Here is a 23632-nt window from a genome sequence, read left to right as displayed (position 1 = left end):
ACATACCTCTGTCTGTCTACACCTTGATGGCTTTTTTTTGGATTTACAGTCTTAAAGGTGCTTAAGTGACAGGCAGAGAAGGAGAGGAAGAAGAAGGCCAGCAGTCGTACCCCAGCCGAGGACGATGTACCACCATACCACGTTTCTTCTCCGGGACAACAGCGACACACTGACCAGGCAGTACAAGAAGTGTCCCTCAGCCAGCAGCCAGCTGTAGTTAGCCATGATGCAGTAGTTAGATAGTGCTGTTACAACTTTACAACTCACCTAAAGGGGGCAGCAGAGGACAAAATAAAGAGTACAGGTAAAGCAGACTGCTTGGCTGTAGTAACTGTTTGTAGTGTAGATACAAGTGGATATGTAATTCTGTCTCAGTGTCAGGGTAGTGTCTCACTGGGCTGCAACAGTTTGTGAGCGGCAATTGCGAGAATTTACATGATCCCTTGCGTAAGTTACTGGGTGTTGCTCACATCGTGGCTGAATTTTCTGTTGTGGGCTGGGGTGTTTGGCTGGCTTGGTTTTTGTTTTCTGTTTCTCCCACCAGGTGGTATGGATTCAGGACTGAGTGGCTGAGCATTAGGACCTCACCCTGAACACCTGAGGCTTGTTTTCACGTGCAGGTCATCAGGACTCACAGCTGTGGTGTATCTGTCTTGATCAGCGATTGCTGCATTTAAACCTTGAATGCACAGTGTGTGATGGCCAGAGACTCGACCTTGTGAGCAGACGTGTGAGATCGACGTCAGGAGAACAAGCTCACCATCACGGATGCAGAGACCGCTCCAGGTTTGACACCACAGTCTGTGAAGGAGGATTGGGTGAGGTCTCACGCTCTTCAGCACACTTCCTGAGGTAATTTGGTTTTGGTGACTTTTATGAAGTAATGACAGTGGATTTGGTGTCCCTCACACCTTGTTGTATCGAGCTGTCATGTTATGCTAATTGTCTAATCAGCTTCTGCTGCAGTGGAGATTTGAACTGAGTTGTTCCGTGCCTGCAGGGTGAGAAGCTGATGTATAGATTTAAGCCAGGAAGTGTTTGCTGACTGCGTGCACCTTTGAGTTGTGTCTCTCTGTGTGGAGTTGGACTCACCTCCATGTTTTCTTTCTTCACAGACTTGGTTTGTCGCGGCCACCTGGGGGGTGTCGGTGGGGTCCCTGGGTCCGAACTGCTGTGGCTCTGGACCGTTTGCGCTGTTGAGAGCGTGCCGTGTTTCCACCTCACCAGACCGTGGACTTTTTAGTTGTTTAGTACTTCACTCACTGTTATGTTTATTAAATTCTGTTACCTTTTGAACCGTGCTCTGCTTATTTTATGCTGGGTCCTTTCAAACGCTGGGTTGGTGCTCCGACCGCATCCGAAACATAACATTTTTAACAGTATAAAGTTGGCAAGGTGACAAAGGTCCTCACCACTTAACTCACAGAGCCATTACTGGTGTTACAAAGTCCTCTGAATGTTGTCTCTGTGACTCATAACTTGTGAAAATAGTGAGAGAACTTTGTGAGGGCTTGATGACAGATAAAATTACATTTGGAGTGATTGGAGAAAAAAGTGATGATCTGACATTTCTCGTGGGAGATATGCGCAAACTGCCCCAGTAGCACTCCAAAATAGTGGAGATGATTAGAGAGGAACAGCACTTTTAGAAGCGGCCAAGTGAGTCCAGCAGCTCCGGCTCAGCTGCCGGTTTTGCCATGCACGCAGTTGCAGCAGGTTTCAGGACACAATCTGGATTTGTGTTTTTAATTATTATTATTTTGTTTTTCACTGAGGAGCTCAATGGAAATAGGTTCATGCTGCCAGGCCGCCTTTCACCCACCGTGCATGCAAAGAGGCACTGGCCCGCACGACACCTGTGCTATGGAAGACAAAGATGGTGCCAGCACTCGGGATGTATTATTTTTATTTTTATGTAGGCGCATAATGGAAATAACTTTAATGCTTTACTGCGTTATCCTCTTCAATTTTCTATACAGTATTGTTTATTTTACGTATGTTATCACTGAATAAATCAAAACAAAACAAAGGTGCAAACCCCCGAAGCACCATTGGACATCTTTGCATCATGGAGAAGAGGCTGCTTCGAGCACCTCAACCCGAGAAGAAAAAGATCGTATGAGTGGGGGATCATATATGGATCATTTCCAGGCAGAGTGGACAGTGGATCCTGTGTACACAATGATATATTTTTGAGATGCGACAGCTTTTCATGCAGGGTCACTCAGCTGGACATGGCTGCATCACCAAGAAGAAGCTAGCGTGTGGACGATTGCTGCGTGTGGATCTTGGAGCTGAGCAGAAAGGATCGTATAAGTGGAGATCATATAGTGGTCCTTCCCGGGAGCAGTGGACAGTGGATCCAGCAGAGACATCGTTCAGCAAGTCGGCCAGTGCGCTGTTCACACTTTTCTTCCTGTTTTCTCCATCTCCGTCGAGCAATGCTAGGGTTTTTAGTATTATTTTAATTTTTTTATTTTATTTTATTTTGCTGTTATTTACAGGGTACCTTCCTGGCTGCAGCCGAGGGAATTTCCACAGCTTCCACATAATAGCAGGACAACACCAGACAACGGCCACCCTGAGCACTTTGTTCACAGACGTGACCATCATTTCAGCCGTAAGTGGCATTCATTCACATGAGTGTTGCACGGCATTCCAGCGGCACTCATGCTGACATTTTTGCTGCATGTCTGTGTGATATTATTAGTACCAATTCAATGACATGCCAGCTGAGAATATGTTGCTCATTCACTTTTTTTTTTTGCAATTTTGTGTCTCCAACTACTCTCCAGTAGTCGCAGCCCAGTGAGATAGTACCCCGAACTGGGAGAAAATGTTGAAATTTGTTGATTAAAAGTGATGCATGACTGCCACCAGACATCATTCTCGGATTTCAAAATGCTCACAACTGCACACAAGCTGACGTTAAATGATAGTTACAGTCAACAGAGTGCATACAGTATGTTTGCCAAATAAAAGATAAAGCTGTGGAAGAAAGTTGCATCCAGGAACATTCACAAGCAAAATGTTAATCAAAATGAAGTGGCCCCTCAAGAAATTAACCCACATTCACACTGAGAGCAACTGCGGCTTAAGGACCTTGCCCAATGGCCCTTAGCGATTTTCAGATGGAAAAGCTGTATATAGAAGTGTATGTGTGTAATATTCTCAGGTAAAATGAGATGATCTGGGTTCTTTCTGTTCCATATATCACAGAGGTGTTAAACAATCTGTGAGATAAATTCATCTTAAATCAAGTGAACATCTGTGAAAACACTTATAGAATTGTGGGACTTTGGAGATGTTATGTAAAAGGTGTTATGTAAAAGGTGATTTTGCACATATCAACCCTTTAATAATTATCTTTTTGGCTCTAATATAATTTCATTTTAAATCTGTCCATTCAACATTAAAATTATGAATCAAACACTTTTAAACTGTTTTAAGCCTGTTGAAGCTCCAGGAAGCTGTTAATTAATTATCGTTAAAGTCAGATGTATTGGTAAATGAACAAACTCCCACATTTGAAATATAACAGTAACAGTTCACACCGGGCTTGCATACAGTTGTGTTGTGATGTGTATATGGAGTATGCTGGAAAATTGCACAGCTTTGGCGTAGTCCCTGTGTAGGCTGTTGTATGATTGCATTCCTAGTCTTGCTTTCAGTTGTTTACAGCCAGATATGTAGCCCTCGCCACTATTTTCTGCCTCGTACAATCCACTCCTGCCTACTTTTCTTTTTGGAAATTGTGGAAATGTGCTCCATTCTCAAAACGGTACATGAACGGTACTGACATTGCACACAGGGAGACAGAGAGATAGAAACCTTGCATGCAGAGGGGAGAAGTTGGCTCCATAACGCTACAAACTGACAGGCAGATGGATTTGATACACTGGAAAAAGACAGAAGACATTATTTCCAGGAGTTAATGGACTTTATTAACGTGCTACAATAGTGAGAGAAGTTAAGAAGGCGAAAGTGCCGAGCATTTGTGTGCCGGACTTCTGTGTGTTCTAAGGATGAACAAAAAGTCTGTGGGGTATAGAGCCTTCTCCTACCGTGGTCCGGCTCTTTGGAACGATCTACCTGCTGTTATTCGGCAGTCTGACACGGTGGAGATTTTTAAATCAAGACTGAAGACCCACTTTTTTAGACTGTCTTATCATTAATTTTTTAATCTGTTTGTGTTTGCTTTGTAATTTCTTTTTATTCTACTGTGTTTTATCTTTTTACTGTGCTTTTCTTGCTTTTAATTTTGATTTTAGATTAATTTGTGTTGTTGTGAATTATGTGAAGCGCCTTGGGGCGACTGTCGTGAGTTGGCGCTATATAAATTAATAAATTGAAAAAAAAATTGAATTGAGCATTTCAAGATTGAAACCGCATGCACATTCCGTGCATGAGGGGTGAACAGTGGACATGTCCTCTCGCTGGCCATCCATCCATGAGGAGTTAACCTGGAGGTGGAAATGTCCTCTTGCTGGCGATCGGTCCATGAGCAGGAGTTAATGGACTTTATTTAACTTGCCGCAATCTTGAGAGAACTGGAGGAGGTGAAAGAAAGCTGCGCGTGATCCATGCATGAGAAGTGGACGTAGAAATGTCCTCTCCCTGGCGATCTGTCCGTGAGTAGGAGTTAATGGAATTTATTTAACTTGCAACAATCTTGAGAGAACTGGAGGAGGTGAAAGCAAAGCGGAGCTGCATCTGGCGGTTGCATGCGCAATCTGTCTGTGAGAAGTGGACAGTGGACATGTCCGCTCGCTGGCGATCTGTCCATGAGGAGTTGACATGGACATGTCCTCTTAATGTGGAAGCTTGGCTTGCCTCTTCTTCCATGGTTTTGAAGCTTCACTGCCAGCAAAATCCAGCGGGATGAACAGAATCTATCCATCGAAAAGAGACATAAAACTTGATTGTGGGATGCAGGGAGAGCTGTTAACAGCAATAATAAAACAATTATGCCAGGCGAGTGAACTGTCCAAAAAATGCCCTCGGACCCCAGAGGGTTAAAAACTGCGTACTTTCTGCGTCCAGTGCTCTATGTGTTTAATTTTTGCGTCAATCTTGCATAGCCCTCAGCATACTGCTGCGTAGGGGAGCAAAAACTCAGTGTAGAGCTGCTTAAACTCAGCATAAGCTGCTTAACAGAGTAGTTAGTATGCTGCAATATGCAATTCTATGTTGGCCCTGGTGTGAAAGGGGCTTAAGCATGAGGAAACATTAACAAGGCTGTCACATAAATTAACCCGTGCGCTGTGGCTGCACTGATTGCGTGATTTTCTTGCCACTATTTAAAAAACTAATACTTCTGATTTAGTGTTGTTGTTTAAACCATACAAAAAAAGTGTCCAAATACATGAAAATCTAACCCCATTATTGCTGGCAAAAACACTTTATTTACAGACCAAGTCAGTGACGTCTAAACAAAATGGAACAAAGTGGGATCAATAGCAGTTTTAAAAAATGAACACATTGTAGGTACTGTAATTAATTAATGCAAATTAATGTTAGTTTGTCAGCCATAATAACATAAATAATAATAAATTGTTTGTGTGGTGGTAATGCACTCACTGATGGCAGAAATGTCCAGCAAAGTGAAAAGAACCTGCCCATCTCATCGGTCAATCCACTAATTAAGCTCCGAGTCTGAGCTTCTCAGGGTTTTTGAGCGTAGCATTGACTGACACCACAGCCTGCGCTTTGCACAGTTGCGTATGATGTAAACACATAATATGGTGGGCACACCGGGAACCCACAGAGATTGCACTGAAATCTCTGTTTTGTGAAAAATATTGATTTTACATGAGAGATGTGTAGAGCAGTTTTCAACCTGACTGAAATGGCACAAAAATGGGTGCGACGTGACTGGACAGTGACACTCAGAGGCAGATCAAATGGTCTGGAGCACTCATAACCACTGTAACCAGACAGAAAAAAAAAAAAAATCCTCCTTTTCCTGTTTGGCAGCGCGTCACCAAAATCACACTTAAAATCAAGCCATCCTGGTGCGCGCGCACACACACACACACACACACACACACACACACACACACACACACACACACACACACACACACACACACACACACACACACACACACACACACACACACACACACACACCTGTGCTTGTTCAGATGTCAGCGTTAGAAATCTGTCACAGCGGTCGTTACAGCAGAATTTATGTCATCTGCAGTGACAGACTCTAGATTGATGACGTGAGCTTAAAATGTTAACTTTTTGTGAGGTTATAAATTAATTCCTTTCTCAAATATAACACAAATTCATGTTTACTTTGTTTTTTTTAAAGCCAGGCGACTCTCTGCACTTCAGTAATCCATCAAGCTGTCCGTTATTACTCCTCGGTAAAGATCAAATGACAGCCAGGCTGTCTTTTTCAAACCACGCGTAGGACGAGCCAAATTTGAAAGACAAGTCTGAACGCCATCTGGCTAGAAAGCAACTTGGATCGAATCTGGCTCGAGCTGGACTGCAAACTCTAGTCTGAACAAGGCTTCACTCTGATCTTAATTTACAGAGCTTTCTGAAAGAGCTCGAGCCGCCACGTTTTCTTCGGTTTGATGAACCTCCTTCAATTCAGGATTAACAAACTCAGAGATTTCACTAAATCCACCTTCTGAAACAGGCCCCTGGTGTAAACCTCTGCAAGTAAATGGACAACTCATTTGCCTAAAGATTTATGAAAATAATGAACTATCACCTCAAAGCGTACGACCAGGGCCAACATTTTCTTTCTACTTTAAAACAATCTATTTCCCAATACAAACATTTTCAAATGTATTGGCTCCACCCCTTTGTCCACATCTGCCCTATGACTAATTCATCCTTTTCAACAAGCTTTTGCAAAATCTTGTGGAAAAAAGGCAATAAACCAAAACAGGTGGCGGTAATTAGGGAAAATTCCCTTCAATAAAATAAAAACTGATCATGTTGTAATTAAGGAGGGCAACTTGTTGTAGCATTACAAAAAAGTGACAGATTTCAAAGCTTTAAAGCAAGGTTTAAAAACTTAAATTGCAGGATTTGATCACAGAAGGTGATGCTGGTGTCTCGGCAGGTAAATTCAAAATCAATCAATATTAAATAATTATTTTCATATTTGTCACCCTTATCTACATCTGCATCAAAATTGAATGCAATCAAACCTCCAAATTACATATACAGGCTCATTATTCTCTGAGTAATCCTGGTAACAAACAACAACAAATAGAGATGAAGACATAACCTCCTCAGCAGAGATAATGGCCGCTAATTATTTTAGGACATCAGGGAATAGCTTTGGTACCCTGAGATCCTCACAGACTTTAACCCTCTAGATGTGTATCAGACAGGTATCTGCTCACTATGTACCTGTTCTCTTAAAAAGGACAGTAAGCTGAGTAACTACAGTATCTTACATGATGATTATTGTTTCATGTGACCCTAAAGGGTGACAGATAAGAGTCGCATCAGCTCACAATGCTTTGTCTCTTATCTCAGGAAGTAATTTCATATACTAGAAGATGAAAAAAGAGTGCTTGTCCAGGGTGACAGCTGAACATACCGGATAGATGTCACAGTGAAAATGATCCTCAGATGAGAAAAGGACGGAGTCTCTGATGAAGATGAGCACTGCTCGGAGGATGAAGGAAAGGAAGAGCTGAATATGAATCAAATTGCGTTTGCAATGAAGTCTCCTGGAGAAAAAAAAAAAAAAATGAGACTGCAGTTAGACATTGAGTTTCATAGAAAACTTTGCAGAAACCCATTATGAAATGGTCTAGATTAGATTTTTACAAGGATTGAAATAAGTAGCCTTAATAGAGTACAAGATAATAAATATAATAAAAACGGTCAACTACTTGGGTAAGTCAGAGAGCAGGGCTTCCTGCCAATTTCAGCATAAATCATTAAGAAAATTAAGATGTCCAATAAGTGCTATGTAAATACACCTCATTTACAGTAATTGCAATCTCTGAAACTTGGCTTAATGAAGAGCAAACTGCCTCAGTGGACACAGCGGGATATGAGATCTATTTCACGAATGGGAAACAGAAAAAGGATGCAGGAATTGTGGTATACAGAGACAAAACCTACAAAAGTAAAGCTATAAAATAGCATGTCACGAGTAATCGAGAATATCATGGAATGCACGACTGTCGAAATAGAAATCTAGAAAGGGAAAAAATGTTTTTTATTTGTGGGTAACTAATTAGCTACATGTTGAACTCTCAAGAACACAGTATCACCACAAAATTCATTCATTCAGTGAACATGTCTCCATCACTCACCTGACCACAATAACAAGTCACAGTGCAATAAATGATAATATATTAAATGCAACTGACAGGAGAATTAACAAGATGATCTGCTGGTGTTTGCAGTCAACCAGAACATCTATGGGACAAACCGGGAACTTAGAACATATAAAATAAGCGCGCTGACCGGTCTACCAGTCGATCGCGGCTGACTTCCAGTCGATCGCATGGGAAAAAAAATAAAACCTTATGCGGTTCTTTGTATCTGTGCATACACAGAGTGGGAGGAAGACTACTTTATCGTTTATTCGAATGTCAAATTCATCTGCCTTATCTTCATTGCAAACGTGGCATTACTGAAGAAAGGGCATTTGGAGCGGCATTTTAAGACAATTCACAAAAGGCACGATGCTAGCTTCCCGGTTAAATCACCTCTTCATGCCTGAAAAGTGCAGGAATTGAAAAGCCAGCAAGCAGCACAACAGACTGTTTTTATCAGGCCAAATACCACAAGAAAGGCTGCAACCCTAACTTCTTATCGTGTCAGCTGTGTTCTTGCAAAAGGAACGAAATCTTTCAAGGATGGTGAGATTGTGAAAGAGGCATTCACAGAAGCCGCAGATGTGCTCTTTGCCTATTTTATTTATATTACAAATATCTATCTATCTATCTATCTATCTATCTATCTATCTATCTATCTATCTATCTATCTATCTATCTATCTATCTATCTATCTATCTATCTATCTATCTATCTATCTATCTATCTATCTATCTATCTATCTATCTATCTATCTATCTATCTATCTATCTATCTATCTATCTATCTATCTATCTATCTATCTATCTATCTATCTATCTATCTATCTATCTATCTATATATATACACACACAGTGAGGAAAATAAGTATTTGAACACCCTGCGATTTTGCAAGTTCTCCCACTTAGAAATCATGGAGGGGTCTGAAATTGTCATCTTAGGTGCATGTCCACTGTGAGAGACATAACCTAAAAAAAAAAAAAAAATCTGGAAATCACAGTGTATGATTTTTAAAAATAATTTATTTGTATGTTACTGCTGCAAATAAGTATTTGAACCCCTACCACCCAGCAAGAATTCTGGCTCACACAGACCTGTTCATTTTTCTTTAAGAAGCCCTCTTATTCTGCACTCTTTACCTGTATTAATTGCACCTGTTTGAACTTGTTACATGTATAAAAGACACTGGTTCACACAATCAATCACACTCCAACTTGTCCACCATAGCCAAGACCAAAGAGCTGTCTGAGGACACCAGAGACAAAACTGTAGACCTGCACAAGGCTGGGATGGACTAGAAGACAACTGTTATGATTAAGAAAGTGGAAGAAACACAAGATGACTGTCAATCTCCCTCGGTCTGGGATTCCATGCAAGATGTCACTTTGTGGGGTAAGGATGATTCTGAAAAAGCTCAGAACTACACAGGAGGACCTGGTCAATGACCTGAAGAGAGCTGGGACCACAGTCACAAAGATTACATTAATAACACATGATGCTGTCATGGTTTAAAATCCTGCAGGGCAGCAAGGTCCCCCTGCTCAAGCCAGCACATGTCCAGCACATGTCCAGGCCCATTTGAAGTTCACCAGTGACCATCTGGATGATCCAGAGCAGGCATGGAAAAGGTCATGTGGTCAGATGAGACCAGAATAGAGCTTTTTGGAATCAGCTCCACTTACCATGTTTAGAGGATGAGAACAACCCCAAGAAAACCATCCCAACTGTGAAGCATGGGGGTGGAAACGTCATACTCTGGGGGTGTTCTTCTGCAAAGGGGACAGGACGACTGCACCGTATTGAAGGGAGGATGGATGGGGCCATGTATTGCAAGATTTTGGCAAACAACCTCCTTCCCTCAGTAAGAGCATTGAAGATGGGTCATGGCTGGGTCTTCCAGCATGACAATGACCCCAAACACACAGCCAGGGCAACTAAGGAGGGGCTCCGTAAGAAGCATTTCAAGGTCCTGGAGTGGCCTGGCCAGTCTCCAGACCTGAACTCAATAGAAAATCTTTGGAGGGAGCTGAAACTCCAAACCTGAAAGATCTAGAGAAGATCTGTATGGAGGAGTGGACCAAAATCCCTGCTACAGTGTGTGCAAACCTGGTGAAAAACTACAGGAAATGTTTGACCTCTGTAATGGCAGACAAAGGCTACTGTACCAAATATTAACATTGATTTTCACAGGTGTTCAAATACTTATTTGCAGCAGTAACATACAAATAAATTATTTAAAAAATCATACATTGTCATTTACAGATTTTTTTTTTATTTTTTAAAATTTTAGATTATGTCTCTCACAGTGGACATGCACCTACGATGAAAATTTCAGACCCCTCCATGATTTCTAAGTGGGAGAACTTGCAAAACCACAGGGTGTTCAAATACTTATTTTCCTCACTGTATATATGTGTGAAGCTTGAGACCAACTTATTTCATTATAATGCGAAATGTAGGAACTTCTAACAACATAAATGATGTTATATCATACTGATCAAAAATACAGTATATATTCAACAATTAAACTGTGCCTCTAAAATAATTATGTCTCACAATCACATGTAACAATGCTTTTTAAAAAAACATTTATGATAAATTACATGTGCTGTACGTGGTGTGTTAATCAATGTACGTCTAAATTTTATAACTCAGTCCCACACAGCATCATTTTATGTGCAAGACTGCCACTAAAATTTTTAATCTCTCCAAAACGTATGCATCTCCAAAACGTATGCATATATGATTCACAATTTGCACACATATACAAACATTTTGCCATTTAGTTTGTTTTTATAAATTTTAACATATGTTCATGTTGTTGCACATATAGTTTTGTGCATGTGCAACAGTTATAATATATCCCTTTGGTGTTTACTTGTTTGCTTGTACACATCCACCATACATCACAGGACGAACATTGTTATTGCATTATTTTTCTACATAGTCACCCTAACGTCAGTGCACTTGGTCCACTAATGTTCAAACAATACTATCTCTTCATGGAAGGTCACATTGTGATCCCACATACGCTTGTTTCCAGGCGAGGCCAAGAACATTCTAAAGTACCCTCATGGTTGTCAAATCAGAAATCTGCCATTCATCCCTCACCTGAACAGACAGAGAATTCCAACAGCGATAGTGAGGGAGGTCAGTGAAATGGCATAGCCCACTGAGTACATCATCTTCACGTAAATGAAGTACATCTGAGACCTGAGTATCTGGGAAAACATGAATACAAAGAGATCAGCAGCAGTTGAGTTACAAATATTGGAGAGTCTGTAATTGTACATCTGCCGTTATAGAGTCCTGAAACAACAGTATTCCCAGACTGAGTCCTGAAGTTAGACAAAGGCAGAAAGGGACCTCCAAATCTTTTGAGCAGCATTCATGTTTTAATAGCAAAGGTTTCAGATTTTTTATGGTCAATATACCCACAAGGAAGGTGGCCTTCTACTTAAGAGCATACCTGTGTTTCTAGGATCCTACAGTATTTTCTCTGTATTCTATGTTCTAATGGTCTTTTGTTCCCTGAGTTGATATTACAGGCACACTAAGACAGCATTAGCTCTGATCTGGCTAGCACATCTGGCCACACTAGTTAACCTAGCTGACAAACAATGGTGTTCACACCCTTCTCAGCTGTAAGTAGTAGTACTCTGAGTGTAGGCTTAATTAATGCTAGGTCACTGTCCTCAAAACCATTACTGATAAAATTTGAACCATTGTTTAGATATGATCAGTTTATGGGAAACATGGCTAAAGCCAAATGTACACCTGCCTTTCAGTAAAGCTTAGGTACAACCCCTGGCAAAAATTATGGAATCACCGGCCTCAGAGGATGTTCATTCAGTTGTTTAATTTTGTAGAAAAAAAGCAGATCACAGACATGACACAAAAAGAAAGTCATTTCAAATGGCAACTTTCTGGCTTTAAGAAACACTATAAGAAATCAAGAAAAAAAGATTGTGGCAGTCAGTAACGGTTACTTTTTTAGACCAAGCAGAGGAAAAAAATATGGAATCACTCAATTCTGAGGAAAAAATTATGGAATCACCCTGTAAATTTTCATCCCCCAAATTAACACCTGCATCAAATCAGATCTGCTCATTGACATTGACCCTATGCCATTGCAGTTTTTGCTCTATGGCAAGATGCATTATCATCTTGAAAAATGATTTCATCATCCCCAAACATCCTTTCAATTGTCCAAAATATCAACATAAACTTGTGCATTTATTGATGATGTAATGACAGCCATCTCCCCCAGTGCCTTTACCTGACATGCTGTTGGGAAGGTGTCGTAGCACGGACCCACAACAGGGGGCGCAAATGAACGGACAATGAGTAAGCCAAAAGGTAACAATTTAATGTTGTGATATTACACAACGAAACGTGTCTTAATGTTCACAGTCAATAAACACCAGGTGACGTGTGGGCAGGCTCGACGATAGAAGACGCCCGACGAGAGAGAAGCCGCGTCCCACACGGCCTCCACCACCAACGGCCTGAAGAACACCGGAGCCGCCAAGTCCCGAGTCCCCAGGTGGCCTCTGTCTTCAGCTGTCGACCCTGGTACTGCTGGCAGAAAACAGAAAGATAATGTGTGAGTGTGAGTCCGCACACTCAGTAATTAACAGTCCAAACACAGTTGGGAGGGAGCACCTCCACCTCCAACCTAGGAACACACTAGCAGCTCCTGTTACCACTTATCTGGATGGAGTGAGAGGCGAAGACGTCGCTTCTCTCACTGACCGCCAACCCAGTTGAAAGGGCACCACAGGACAACGGCTGCAAACAGATCAGACGTAAGTCACAGTTTAAATTCAGCAGAGAAATTACCTTAGTACTGGTAGTCGATTTCTCAGCGGGGAGGTGGAGTTGCAGTCCGGCTTATATGGTGGTGTAGATGAGTGACAGCTGGAGTAATGAGTGACAGCTGTCACCTCCTCTGGGTCTGGCGCCCTCTTGTGCTTGGAGCCCGCACTCCAAGCAGGGCGCCCTCTGGTGGTAGTGGGCCAGCAGTACCTCCTCTTCAGCGGCCCACACAACAGGACCCCCCCCTCAACGGGCGCCTCCTGGCGCCCGACCAGGCTTGTCCGGGTGTCGTCTGTAGAAATCGGCCAGGAGGGCCGGGTCCAGGATGAAGCTCCTCTTCACCCAGGAGCGTTCCTCAGGTCCATACCCCTCCCAGTCCACCAGATATTGGAACCCCCGGCCCTTACGACGGACGTCCAGGAGCCTGCGGACCGTCCAAGCAGGCTCCCCGTCGATGAGCTGGGCAGGAGGCGGCGTAGGGCCAGGTGCACAGAGGGGCGAGGTGTGGTGTGGCTTGATACGGGACACGTGGAAAACAGGGTGGACCCGCAGTGAAGCCGGGAGTCGGAGCTTCACTGCGGCCGGGTTGATGATCTTGAGGATGGGGAATGGGCCGATGTATCTGTCCTTTAATTTGGGTGAGTCCACACAGAGGGGGATGTCCTTTGTTGACAGCCACACCTCCTGCCCGGGCTGGTATGTGGGGGCCGGGGAACGTCGGCGGTCCGCATGGGTTTTGGCCCTCGTCCGGGCCTTTAATAGGGCAGAGCGGGCGGTCCGCCACACCCGGCGGCACCTCCTGAGGTGGGCCTGGACCGAGGGCACACCGACCTCTCCCTCCACCAGCGGGAACAATGGGGGCTGGAACCCCAAACATGCCTCAAAAGGGGAGAGGCCGGTAGCAGACGAGATTTGGCTGTTATGGGCATACTTGATCCAGGCCAGATGGTGACTCCAGGCCGCCGGGTGTGCGGAGGTGACGCAGCGAAGGGCCTGTTCCAACTCCTGGTTAGCCCGCTCTGCCTGGCCGTTGGTCTGGGGGTGGTACCCGGACGAGAGACTCACGGTGGCCCCCAGCTCCTTACAGAAACTCTTCCACACCTGTGAAGAGAACTGGGGACCACGATCTGAAACGATGTCCGATGGTATCCCATGCAGCCGCATGACGTGGTGGACCAGGAGGTCAGCCGTCTCCTGGGCCGTCGGGAGCTTCGGGAAGGCCACGAAGTGGGCCGCCTTGGAGAACCGGTCCACTATCGTGAGAATCACGGTGTTGCCCTGGGACGGCGGGAGGCCCGTGATGAAGTCCAGGCCGATGTGAGACCAGGGGCGATGAGGCACTGGCAGGGGTTGGAGGAGTCCCGTCGTCCTCCGATGGTCTGCCTTGCCCCTGGCGCAGATGGTACAGGCCTGGACGTAGTCCCGGACGTCGGTTTCCAGGGACGCCCACCAGAAGCACTGCTGGACTACTGCCACGGTCCTACGCACTCCGGGATGACAGGAGAGCTTGGACCCGTGACAGAAGTCCAATACGGCAGCTCTTGCCTCTGGTGGGACGTACAGTCTGTTCTTGGGGCCAGTCCCCGGGTCCGGGCTCCTTGTCAGGGCCTCCCGGACGGTCTTCTCCACGTCCCAGGTGAGGGTGGCCACGACAGTGGACTCGGGGATGATGGTCTCGGTGGGGTTCGACAGCCCCGCTTTGGCTTCTTCTTCGTGCACCCGGGACAATGCATCTGGTTTTTGGTTCTTGGTCCCGGGGCGATACGTGATCTGGAAGTCAAAGCGCCCGAAGAACAGAGACCAGCGGGCTTGCCTGGGGTTCAGCCGCTTGGCGGTCCGGATGTACTCCAGGTTCCGATGGTCCGTGAAAACCGTGAAGGGCAACGATGCCCCCTCCAGCAGGTGTCTCCACTCTTCAAGAGCCTCCTTCACCGCAAGAAGTTCCCGATTGCCGACGTCATAGTTCCGTTCAGCTGGGGTCAACCTGCGGGAATAAAAGGCACAAGGATGGAGGACTTTATCAGCCTCCATGCTCTGGGACAGCACGGCTCCTATCCCTGAGTCAGAGGCGTCCACTTCTACTATGTACTGGCGATCAGGATCAGGCTGCACCAGAACTGGTGCAGTCGAGAACCGACGTTTCAACTCCTGGAACGCGGCTTCGCACCGATCCGACCAGGCGAAGGGGACCTTGGTGGAGGTCAGGGCAGTCAGGGGGCTGACTACCTGACTGTAACCTTTAATAAACCTCCTGTAGAAATTTGCAAAGCCTAGGAACTGCTGTAGTTTCCTGCGGCTTATCGGTTGGGGCCAATCTCTCACCGCCGCAACCTTAGCCGGATCAGGGGCGACGGAGTTGGAGGAGATGATGAACCCCAGGAAGGACAAAGAAGTGCGGTGGAACTCGCACTTCTCGCCCTTCACAAACAGCCGGTTCTCCAACAACCGCTGTAGGACCTGACGTACATGCTGGACATGGGTCTCAGGGTCCGGGGAAAAGATGAGTATATCGTCCAGATATACGAAGACGAACCGATGCAGGAAGTCCCACAAGACGTCATTTACCAAAGCTTGGAACGTCGCGGGGGCGTTAGTGAGGCCGAACGGCATGACCAGGTACTCAAAATGACCTAACAGGGTGTTGAATGCCGTCTTCCATTCGTCTCCCTTCCGGACCCGAACCAGGTGGTACGCGTTTCTAAGATCCAATTTTGTGAAAATTCGGGCTCCATGCAGGGGCTTGAACACTGAATCCAACAGAGGTAACGGGTATCGGTTGCGAACCGTGATCTCGTTCAGCCCTCTGTAATCAATGCATGGACGGAGTCCGCCGTCTTTCTTGCCCACAAAAAAGAAACCAGCACCCATCGGGGAGGTGGAGTTCCGGATCAGCCCGGCAGCTAAGGAGTCCCGGATGTAGGTCTCCATTGATTCGCGTTCCGGACGTGAGAGGTTGTACAACCTACTGGACGGGTACTCAGCGCCCGGGACCAAATCGATGGCACAATCATACGGTCGGTGCAGGGGAAGAGTGAGTGCCAGATCTTTGCTGAAAATGTCAGCAAGATCGTGGTACTCCCTTGGCACCGCCGATAGATTGGGGGGAACTTTGACCTCCTCATTAGCCGTGGTGCCGGGAGGAACCGAGGATCCTAAGCACTCCCGGTGGCAGGTTTCGCTCCACTGCGTCACAACCCCAGACGGCCAATCAATCCGGGGATTGTGCTTCACCATCCATGGAAAGCCCAAAATCACTCGGGAGGTAGAAGGTGTTACATGGAACACTATCTCCTCCCTGTGATTCCCAGACACAACCAAAGTCACTGGTTGTGTCTGATGTGTGATTAATGGAAGCAGGGTGCCATCTAGTGCTCGCACCTGCAATGGTGCCGGCAGAGCCACCAGAGGGAGCCCTACTTCCTTTACCCATCTGCTGTCCAGCAGATTCCCTTCAGACCCTGTGTCTATCAGTGCTGGGGCATGAAGGGTTAAATCCCCACAAAGGATTGTTACTGGGATTCGTGCAGATTTGCGGGGTTTTCCCGCGTGCGTGTTATGACCCACCCTTAGCTCAGTTTCTAAGGACGGGCATTGTAGATTGACCGTTTTAGGGCAGTCCTTCTGCATGTGCTCGCAAGAGCCGCAGACAAAACACTCCCCGCGGGCCAGCCTCCTTTGTCTGATTTTGATCTTAATTTGGCCCTGCTCGTGTCCCTAGCCTCCTCAGCAGGGGGAGCCGTAGCCACACGGAGCTCTCTGGCAGTGAAGCGTGGGGACGACGTCACCTTGTCGGAACCGGAAGGGGGAGGGACGGCTCGTGCCCGGTCACGCCCCCCGGCCTGCTCCCGACGATGCTCATTTAAACGGTTGTCTAAACGTATAACCAAATCGATCAGCCCGTCGAATTCCCGCGGTTCATCCTTGGCCAGTAGGTGCTCCTTAAGGACCGGGGACAGTCCATTTACAAAGGCGGCGCGGAGCGCAACGTTATTCCAGCCGGACCTCACTGCCGCGATGCGGAAGTCGACTGCATACTCGGCTGCGCTACGGCGCCCCTGTCTCATCGACAGCAGCACGTTCGAAGCGGTCTCGCCTCTGTTGGGATGATCAAACACTTGTTTGAATTCCCGTACGAACCCAGTATAAGACGTTAGGAGCCGTGAATTCTGCTCCCAAAGCGCCGTAGCCCATGCGCGTGCCTTTCCTCGAAGCAAATTAATAACATAAGCCACCCGGCTAGCGTCTGATGCGTACATGACGGGGCGCTGTGAAAAGACGAGCGAACACTGCATGAGGAAGTCCGCGCACGTCTCGACACAGCCCCCGTACGGTTCCGGAGGGCTTATGTATGCTTCAGGGGACGGTGGGGGGGTTCGTTGAACGACCAGTGGAACGTCTGATACAGGCCCAGGACCAGCCAGAGGAGTGGCTGCAGCAGCGCCCTGATCGCGCGCTTCCACCCTGGCGGTGAGAGCCTCCACCCTCCGATTAAGGAGGACACTCTGCTCGGTCACAAACACTAACCGGGCCTTGAAGGCGGTTAAGATCTGCTGCAGCTCACTCAACCCGCCTCCCGCTGACGCCTGCGCTCCTGGCTCTTCCATTGGCTGTTCAAGATGGAGTTGACGCCCCTCGGAGTCCATGACGATGGCCGAGAAATCCTGTTGGGAAGGTGTCGTAGCACGGACCCACAACAGGGGGCGCAAATGAACGGACAATGAGTAAGCCAAAAGGTAACAATTTAATGTTGTGATATTACACAACGAAACGTGTCTTAATGTTCACAGTCAATAAACACCAGGTGACGTGTGGGCAGGCTCGAAGATAGAAGACGCCCGACGAGAGAGAAGCCGCGTCCCACACGGCCTCCACCACCAACGGCCTGAAGAACACCGGAGCCGCCAAGTCCCGAGTCCCCAGGTGGCCTCTGTCTTCGGCTGTCGACCCTGGTACTGCTGGCAGAAAACAGAAAGATAATGTGTGAGTGTGAGTCTGCACACTCAGTAATTAACAGTCCAAACACAGTTGGGAGGGAGCACCTCCACCTCCAACCTAGGAACACACTAGCAGCTCCTGTTACCACTTATCTGGATGGAGTGAGAGGCGAAGACGTCGCTTCTCTCACTGACCGCCAACCCAGTTGAAAGGGCACCACAGGACAACGGCTGCAAACAGATCAGACGTAAGTCACAGTTTAAATTCAGCAGAGAAATTACCTTAGTACTGGTAGTCGATTTCTCAGCGGGGAGGTGGAGTTGCAGTCCGGCTTATATGGTGGTGTAGATGAGTGACAGCTGGAGTAATGAGTGACAGCTGTCACCTCCTCTGGGTCTGGCGCCCTCTTGTGCTTGGAGCCTACACTCCAAGCAGGGCGCCCTCTGGTGGTAGTGGGCCAGCAGTACCTCCTCTTCAGCGGCCCACACAACACATGCAGCCCCATATCATCAATGACTGTGGAAATTTACATGTTCTCTTCAGGCAGTCATCTTTATAAATCTCACTGGAAAGGCACCAAACAAAAGTTCCAGCATCACCACCTTGCCCAATGCAGATTCGAGATTCATCACTGAATATGACTTTCATCCAGTCATCCACAGTCCACAATTGCTTTTCCTTAGCCCATTGTAACCTTGTTTTTTCTGTTTAGGTGTTAATGATGCCTTTCATTTAGCTTTTCTGTATGTAAATCCCATTTCCTTTAGGCGGTGTCTTACAGTTCGGTCACAGACGTTGACTCCAGTTTCCTCCCATTCGTTCCTCATTTGTTTTGTTGTACATTTTTCGATTTTTGAGACATATTGCTTTAAGTTTTCTGTCTTGACACTTTGATGTCTTCCTTGGTCTACCAGTATGTTTGCCTTTAACAACCTTCCCATGTTGTTTGTATTTGGTCCAGAGTTTAGACACAGCTGACTGTGAACAACCAACATCTTTTGCAACATTGCGTGATGATTTACTCTCTTTTAAGAGTTTGATAATCCTCTCCTTTGTTTCAACTGACATCTCTCGTGTTGGAGCCATGATTCATGTCAGTCCACTTGGTGCAACAGCTCTCCAAGGTGTGATCACTCCTTTTTAGATGCAGACTAATGAGCAGATCTGATATGATGCAGGTGTTAGTTTTGGAGATGAAAATTTACAGGGTGATTCCATAATTTTTTCCTCAGAATTGAGTGATTCCATATTTTTTTCCTCTGCTTGGTCTAAAAAAGTAACAGTTACTGACTGCCACAATCTTTTTTTCTTGATTTCTTATAGTGTTTCTTAAAGCCAGAAAGTTGCCATTTGAAATGACTTTAGTTTTGTGTCATGTCTGTGATCTGCTTTTTTTCTACAAAATTAAACAACTGAATGAACATCCTCCGAGGCCGGTGATTCCATAATTTTTGCCAGGGGTTGTATTCCCCATGATACTAAAGAAGGTTGGGGTGTTGGTTAAATCTGTAAACCTTTTTTTATTTTAATGGCCCACTTATTCAGTTTAATTAATCCAAACACTTAATTCTTTGTCCCTTTCAGGCTGCCAGGAGTAGTTATAATCAGATGGATGTAGATGAAGGACGTCTTGTTATCCTGTCATTTTGTGAAGGCCCCCTGGCCATATTCAAATTTTTTTGGGTGACTTTATTGATTTTATTCTGACTATGGGATTCATGTTGAAAAGATCTTAAATGATGACTGGGACTTTACCTCAGGGATAAAAACAAAACAAAACATAAAACCCCACTGATTTGGACTCCTTGGCAAGTCCATGGACCCCAGAGAGTTAACATCCATGTCAATAAGTTCTCAGATCCCAGAGTTTGATTTACTCCTTGGAAAATTGGAGCCCCTCAGACTCTAGACATTTAGAGCTCTCGTCAGTTGTCAATGTATTTTGATGTTCAAATGTTTTCTGCATGATATGCAGTGCTTATTATTTTTAGAATAATAATCAGAATTATAGACACCACAGTGGCTCAGTGGCAGCACTGTTGCCTCACAGTGAGAAAGTTCCAGTTTTGCTTCCAAACTGGTCCTTTCTGTGTGAGTTTACATGTTTGCCATTTTGGTGTTTTGGCTTCCTGCCACTTGTAAAGACATGCAGGTTAGCTGAGCTGGAATCCTTAAGTTGACCGTATGTGTGAATGTGTTGATATGTGTCTGTTGATATGTGTCTGCACTGCAATAGACTGGTGGCCTGTCCAGAGTGTACCCTGCCTCGCGTTCAGTGACCACTGGGACAGGCTCCAGACCCACCATGACCCTTAGCTAGAATAAACGGGTATGGAAACTAAAAGTTTCCACCCTGAATAAGATGCTGGGATGTCTTGGTATTTTATGTACACTTTGCTATGTAGGCCACTGCTATATGCTATCCAGCTGTGTAACGTAACCTCAAGATTAACAGTATGGTGTGTTTCTGCTGTGTATGCCTTAAGACCATCATTATAACAGCAGCTGCCGGATCATCAGTTAGCACATCATCAAATGATCATCAGTGTTCATCATCATCAATAGCATCACCACAGGGTGTTCCATAAATGAAATGCATAATACATACATCTTCAACCGCTTATCTGGCATCTGGTCTCAGGAGCAACAGCTCCAGTAGGGGACCCCAAACTTCCCTTTCCTGGGCCACATTAACCATCTCTGACTGGGGGATCCCGAGGTGTTCCCAGGTCAGTGTGGAGATATAATCTCTCAACCTACTGTAGTCCTGGGTCTTCCCCAGGGTCTCCTCCCAGTTTGATGTGCCTGGAATACCTCCCTAGGGAGGCTTCCAGGGGGCATCCTTACCATATGCCTGAACCACCTGAGCTGGCTTCTTTCAAACGCGAAGTGCAGCAGCTCTACCACGAGCTCCTCGCGAATGACACAGCTTCTCACCCTATCTTTAAGGGCGACACCAGCCACTCTCCTAAGGCAGCCCATTTCAGTCACTTGTACCTGTGATCTAGTTCTTTCAGTCATGACCCAACCCTCATATAGGTGAGAGTAGGAACGACGATTGACCAGGAGGTCGAGAACTTCACCTTTTGGTTCAGCTCCCTTTTCATCACAACAGCACGGTAGGGTGACTGCAATACCACCCCTGCTCCGCTGATTCTTCCGCCAATCTCACCCTCCATTGTCTCTTCACTCGTGGACAAGACCACGAGGTAATTCAACTCCTTCACTTGGGGCAAGACCTCATTCCCTACCTGGAGTAGGCAATCCATCGGTTTCCTGATGATTCAGCCATGCCTCTCAGCAGGAGTAGACCTCTGACTTAGGATGAATGAAATAATTTTGGTGCCAATTTGAAATGAATAGCTGACAATAGAGACAGTATACGTATAGCACCCTTTTAGAATAAAAATGGGGGTAGAGGGGTGCTCTTTGGTGGCTACTGGTGCATTTGTCTTTGTATGCACTTTATGTATTTTGGGGTCTCTAAAATAATTTATTCCAGAGAGCTTGTCAATTGCTAAGTGAGCCAAAATAAAAGAAAGGTGCGCCACGCACGGGCTGTGCATTGTGCAGCACGGCACATGTACTAGAAAGAAGATGCATGTGCTGCTGTTTGTCCAGGTTTATTTGAGTTTTACAGCATACTGCTTTCTTTAAGTTGAACCCTGGATCCCCTTGACAAAACATTTTTTTCCCGAAAAGTCTGTATTTGGTAATACTCTGGATTTGGTCCTGGCTTGTGGTATTGCTATTTCAGATATCAATTATATCCTCTCTAACACTGGCTATTTCAGATCACTCGCTCATTAAGCTTGAAGTCTCATTATCCTGATTGATGAGCCTGGATGCCTTAACATCATCAACTCATCACATTAGTTCCTCCACTCTGGCTGAATTTAGTGTCAGATTGCTTGTGTTTCTGGGATCACTCTCCGAACATAGTTACTCAGTGGACTGCCTCGCAAATAAGGTCAATACAGAAGTCACTGATCTAATGGACTCAATTATATAGCTTTATTTAACCAGGTAAAAGTCTGATTGAGATTAAAAATCTCTTTGGCAAGAGTGACCTTGCCAAGAGCGGTCAAGAGGGCAGCACAAAAACATTGTTACAACAATAAAAACAGACATATACAGCCGTCTCTCTCACACAAGTTGTTAATATCAAATGTTTCCTTGCCTGTAAGGAAAAATTACATTTGCTCCTAAAGAAGAAACCAAATTTGATCTTCAGCTGCTATGCAATTGCTCATCTTAATGTAAAAATAATATTGCCCTAAGTACAATAGCCTTAGTTTAATGAACTCTTACAATATATTTAATGCAAATGCAGGCATCTGGAGCATAAATGCGGCAGCTCTAAACTAAGTATTTTTCCTTGCTTGGCAGGATGGTATATTTAGTTAAAAACATGCTTTATCAGCTGTAAAGAGGGTGATATTATTCTGACCTAGTTAGAAAAAAACATCATAATATAAAAATTCTCAAAAAGTCTCAGCATATATCAGTCACCTGGAATGAGCCTATAATTAAGTGTTAATTTTCACTGAAAATCAATCACATTTTTAATCGTTTTGACACCATTTTGCATGGTATGCTATTGTATGGATCTTGTTAATTACACCATGTCTGCTTGAGCCACTGCCAGACAAAGTGTTTACGGATTTGTGGTCTTCACTTTGCTGAATATCATAAAAATGCTGTTTACAGTCGACACAGTTCCTGCATATTTTACATTGATTCAACAGTGTTTAAATCTCTTCTTATTAAGTCCAACACAGATCCTGCTTAACTGGCTAATTATAGATCTGTATCAATTTTACCTTTCATTTTGCAGTTTTTTTTTTGTGGGGAAAAATGTTTCTCAGCAATTTGTGGTTTTTCAGGATGAAAATGATTTCTTTGAGCCATTGCAGTAGGCATGAAGGATTTATCATTCCACACTGACAGCACTTACTACCGTCGGCTAAGTATCCTCTGCTTGCTGTTGATTCAAATACCACCATAGTGCTGCAAGACCTCAGTGCAGCTTTTTATACATTCAATGCATACTTTTTTTTTTTAAAGGGAAATGGACTGCATTTATGTAGTGCTTTTCCATCTATATCAGAAGCTCAAAGTGATTTACAGTAATGCGCCACATTCACCCACACAAACACTGATGTCAGGGTGCTGCCACTGCAAAACAATGCAGAGTCTCTATATTGGTAAATATGCTTGAAAATTATTTTGGCGTTTCTGGTCGTGTTGTCTCATGGCTGACATCATATTTGTCCATACAACTGCAATGTGTCTTGCATAATAACATGATATCAAAACCCACTGCAGTAATATAAGGAGTATCACAGGGTTCTGTATTAGGTCCTTTGCTATTCTTGCTTTACATAGCACCTCTTGGACAGTTACTGCAGAGCTATGGAATTACCTTTCACTGTCATATGCTCAAATGCGCATGTCAGTTAAATAATCGCTTTCAAATTTAGATTTTAGAGGATTATCTGGCTTCAGTGAAAACATGACAGTCACATCTGTTAACAAAGGTTAACAGATGGACTGATGTGGAGGTCCAACAA

General features: G+C 45.0%; 1 protein-coding gene across 1 annotated transcript in view; it reads right to left on the bottom strand.

Moving 5' to 3' along the window:
* The window catches only part of LOC117525160 (secretin receptor), an 88255-nt gene that overhangs the window by 11265 nt on the left and 53358 nt on the right, over positions 1–23632 (bottom strand). Inside the window, exons 5-7 of the mRNA XM_034187009.1 lie at positions 11418–11527; positions 7574–7706; positions 111–267 (exon numbers count right to left, since the gene is read on the bottom strand). Of these exons, the coding sequence (XP_034042900.1) occupies positions 111–267; positions 7574–7706; positions 11418–11527 (400 nt within the window). The remainder of the gene's footprint in view (positions 1–110; positions 268–7573; positions 7707–11417; positions 11528–23632) is intronic.

The sequence above is a fragment of the Thalassophryne amazonica genome, chromosome 14 (assembly GCF_902500255.1).
Source record: "Thalassophryne amazonica chromosome 14, fThaAma1.1, whole genome shotgun sequence".
In the NCBI taxonomy this organism is placed as follows: domain Eukaryota; kingdom Metazoa; phylum Chordata; class Actinopteri; order Batrachoidiformes; family Batrachoididae; genus Thalassophryne; species Thalassophryne amazonica.
This window is presented reverse-complemented; position numbering and strand designations above follow the sequence as displayed.